At 43.7% G+C, this 4,270-nt stretch overlaps 1 protein-coding gene across 2 annotated transcripts; it reads left to right on the forward strand.

Moving 5' to 3' along the window:
* Nucleotides 1–2,496: 2,496 nt before the first annotated feature.
* On the forward strand, nucleotides 2,497–3,972 carry LOC120420710 (uncharacterized). Of its 2 annotated transcripts, none has more exons than XM_039583804.2 (3): nucleotides 2,497–3,628; nucleotides 3,686–3,785; nucleotides 3,854–3,972. In XM_039583804.2, exon 1 carries the CDS (start codon nucleotides 2,577–2,579, stop codon nucleotides 3,513–3,515), a length of 939 nt encoding a protein of 312 aa, XP_039439738.1. In that variant the 5' UTR covers nucleotides 2,497–2,576; the 3' UTR covers nucleotides 3,516–3,628; nucleotides 3,686–3,785; nucleotides 3,854–3,972. The 2 variants fall into 2 exon arrangements, with proteins under 2 accessions (XP_039439738.1, XP_039439739.1); XM_039583805.2 differs by having other exon boundaries at nucleotides 3,686–3,790; nucleotides 3,854–3,967.
* Nucleotides 3,973–4,270: the final 298 nt, after the last annotated feature.

Here is a 4,270-nt window from a genome sequence, read left to right on the forward strand (position 1 = left end):
GTCTCTAAATCTTGAAAGGGTCTTTGCTCAAACGGGTTCATAATCTACTCTCCATTTAGGCAAACTTAACTTTTGCGAAACAGGTTCCTTGCGCTAATACCGATTACAAACTTTTTCGAAAACTCATACCTCATTCCCGGGGCTGCTGTCACGTTCGGACACCGGTGATAACAATAATATGTCAGCTTTGCTGAGTAAAGCCCGGACAGCAGAGCTTGGCCGTGGACCCCAAATGGAGGTCGCACTTTTTTTGCCCCAGTTGGTGCTGGAGCAATTTCACTGTGTCAGGTTTTTAATTTTTCGCCAAAGCTGACATTACAATATACAAGAGTTTGATGGGATGGGAGGGAAACAGGTTGGAGGATGCTGCTGCTATGGAGCAGGTTAAGGTGGCGTGGAATTTCACGACGACGGCATGGAAACAACATGTTTGGGGGGGCTTAATTTGCAAAACTGTGAAAGTGCGGTCGGACGGCGGTGGCCAACAATGTTGACATCGAAACAACACATGTCAAGTGGTCGAATTTGCGAGATGAAATGTTCATCTTTAAGAGATGAGAGATGAGAGATGAGAGATGAGAGATGAGAGATGAGAGATGAGAGATGAGAGATGAGAGATGAGAGATGAGAGATGAGAGATGAGAGATGAGAGATGAGAGATGAGAGATGAGAGATGAGAGATGAGAGATGAGAGATGAGAGATGAGAGATGAGAGATGAGAGATGAGAGATGAGAGATGAGAGATGAGAGATGAGAGATGAGAGATGAAAAATAAGAAATGAGAGTTGAAAATGAATAATTCAGAAATAAGAAATGAGATATGAGAAAAAATAAATGAGAAATGAGACTCAATTATTCATTATAGCAGCTTCCCGTGACGTCATCTTCCTGTGGCGAAACTTTTCCTTTCATCAGCACTCCATTAACGGCATTCCTTCGATAGAGAGACTCCTTTCGCTTTCTTCTCCACAGCCCTGGTGGCCGATCGCCAGGGGCAACATTTGTTTTCGCAAGGCCATCAATGCCCGCAACCAACCAACAGTGCTGGCCATGGCCAACGGCTGTTTTCAGGAACGTATTCTGCGGCTGCGTCGCTGAAGTCATAGCTCAGGGACGATCGCGCGCGGCTGCAGAAGAAATTAATGCACTTTAGTAGCATGTGAAAGTGATTTAATTAACTTTTCCCCCGTAAGTTGGCTGCACTCTTCTTCCCCCCTCTGGCTGAGATTGTATGCGTTAGTATATGAATTAAAGTCCATCAATACACCCTTAATGTTAAGGCTCTTCCTTTGAATGCTGCAAAGTGCAACCGCAAAGATTTGCCCGAGGTGCTTTCATCGCTAGCACCGTGAAGAGGACCGTAAACCGAGAGTACCACTATCGGCAAATTAAACGTACTAAACTGCCTCCCTTTGGTGTGCCCTCTGCCGGTGCGCCAACCACCACCAATTTAAATGCCCTCTAGCCTGCACTAATTAATTGCCATGCCCCACGATCGCAGGTTGAGAGGAGCTGCTGGATGTCAGGCTAGATAATTAGATAACCGTTAGGGATGTCCAAAAATTACTGCGCTAAAATATTTTCAAAATTCATATAAATGATATTTTTTAAAGCTTAAATCAACTTCCAAATTTATTCAAAATCAGATATATTAAATTCAAGGAACCCTCCTCCTCCTAATCCTTATCACTCCCAAGCTAAATGAGCAACCTGCCGCGATCAATGGCGCATGCTAAAGATGCAAATTGCGTGCGATGTCTATGAACTCCCTCCCTACCACGTCTGTCGATCCCCGTCAACAGCGGCAGCAGCCCGGGGCAATTTTCTAATCTGCCTTACGACAAGCTACGAGGTGCGATAACCGCCACGGTCTAAGGTCCGGGCCCCGGTGTCCGTACGTCTGGATCACACCACGGTTTGTGTCCGGTATCGTTGCGTGGAGATGACCGCAGAATTACCACCCTTCCCGGTGGACGAACGGACAGGCGGTCAGTTAGGGGGATGTGTTATTAAAATTAGCATGTTTACATGACGCGCACTTTGCATCCCAACCCTCAGCGCAAGATCATCGCATCGATCCGATCTTTGTAGGTTGGCGGGTAGGTGGAGGTATGGGTGTCCGCGTCCGTGCAGAGCTCCTGGGGAGATATTTAGCGAGATCCAGCAGGGCAAACCGGCTGCCGACAGCGATGCGCAGCTTCCAGCAAATGAGGAGATTGCGTTTGAAGACTGAAAAGAAGATGGAAGAGATTCAATGAAATTACAAAATAAATAGAACTGTCTCACGACTCGACAACACCCTGAAACCAAAGAAAAAAAATATTTGCATTTGAAAAATTTTGACGTTTGACACAAACACTTTTTTTTCGATCGAAGGAGCCAATCAAAATCCAACCGCGAAAAACAAACGATCACCAAGGCCGCCCGTAACCATGGTAGCCATAGTTACAAGAAAAAACAGCTCAAAAGTTGAAGTGGTCAAGTGCACACCCCATAATCAGCCATACTTGCTCGAGCCGTTGTACTAGACGCACGCTTACTAATTCATTCTCTTTCTCTTTCCAGATTCCAGCGAAATGGGAGCCAAAATGTCGCGCCGAAGTGGGCGAAAGGCCGCTGCGGCCGTGAATGTGGCCAGTACGGTCGGGGAACTGGCCACTCCCGACGAGACGCGACCGGACGAAACTGACGTTGACCGGGTCGCGGGTGGCGGACGGGTTAACGGGGGAAACGCTTCGACGGGGGGCATTCCGGAACCGGATCCGCCGGTTTCGGAACAAAAATTAACCGATTCTTGTTTTGGCCAATCCGACGAACCGGCGGATCCGGTGCCGGAAGGGCCGATGGTAAATGACATTTTATCAAATGACTTTTTGGACATTACTACGGCGGTTCCGATTCCGGAACCGCTCGTAGATCCAAATTTTCCATTGACTATTTTGACCGTTTCAGGGACAATTCAGGGCCAAAACGAGACGGTTTCGTTGGTTCCGGTTCCGGATCCACCGGTTGAAGAGCAAATTTTGACAGACGATGTTTTGATTGATCTTGAAAGACCGGTGGATCCGGTACCGGAGTCACCGGAAACCAACGCTGCACCACTTTCGGAACCATCTGCGGCGGCTTCCTCTTCGGAACCGCCGGCAGAACCAAATGCATGTGAAATAAATTTTCCATTTTCAGAGACTTTAGAGGGAGTTCCGGAACCGGAAAATTCTAAAAAAAATGTCAATTTTTCAGATTTTGTCTTGGTCTACGAGTACGCCGTTTGGGATTTTTCCAATCCAACGGTGTACTCGGTTCTCGTGAAAGATCCCGTGGAAACGGTTCCGGAACTTCCTCCACTAAATTCCAATCAAATTAAATATTTCTGGTGTCACTCCTGTCAAAATTATGGTAGGAATACTTTGCCCTGGTTGCTTAGATTAAAATATTCAAAATTTGCGATGTGGTTGCGCCATTTGTTCTGCGCTTCGATGTGTTGCGCAGTTATTGGTTTGATTGTTTTTGTTTGAATTGTTTTAATGTTTTTTCTCGTTTCATGAGCGGTTCCTTGTTTTTGAGCTTTCCATTGTTACTTGTATTGAGAGGATTGGATGGAGTTTTTAGAGTAGAACAACTATTGGAGGTAGATTATGATTTTGTTCTATCATATCAAAATTTCTAATCAATTTGAGAATTACAGATGGAGATGATGATTACGAGTACATGATGAAGGAGACGATGACGATGATTGATGAACTGGATGACGAAATAATTAGATGAGATGAATATTGGATGAATTGGTATGGTAAATTTTCTAGATCACACATTTAAAACAGATAATTACAAATGTATTGTTTTTACACTTTAGGCGCAGAATTTCTCGACGGACGACGATGATGACGGCGGCGGGTTTCGATTGGAAGGTGGCTGAAACTGAAGAATATGTATATTTTTTTATAAATGAAATGTATTTTATTTCTGGAACTGATTTTTGTATTGTATGAAATATATTTTTTGAAAACAAAATTGTCGTGCATTATTATAAGAAAGAAATACTTTGATAAATTTCAATTGGAAGATGTCATTGTTTCGATTTTTTGATTCAGTTAGAAAACATATCATTTGATTTTTTTTATTCAATCGTCGATTCCTTGCGAAGCTACACCAATTTTCATTTTTGTTTTTCAATTTTCAATATGATTTTTTGAATAATGAGTTTATTTTCAATAATGCTAAATAGTTAAATGCGATTTCTTACCTCAATTGCCAACAACATTACTAAATA

Source organism: Culex pipiens, chromosome 1, assembly GCF_016801865.2.
Source record: "Culex pipiens pallens isolate TS chromosome 1, TS_CPP_V2, whole genome shotgun sequence".
NCBI classification, from domain to species: Eukaryota; Metazoa; Arthropoda; class Insecta; order Diptera; family Culicidae; genus Culex; species Culex pipiens.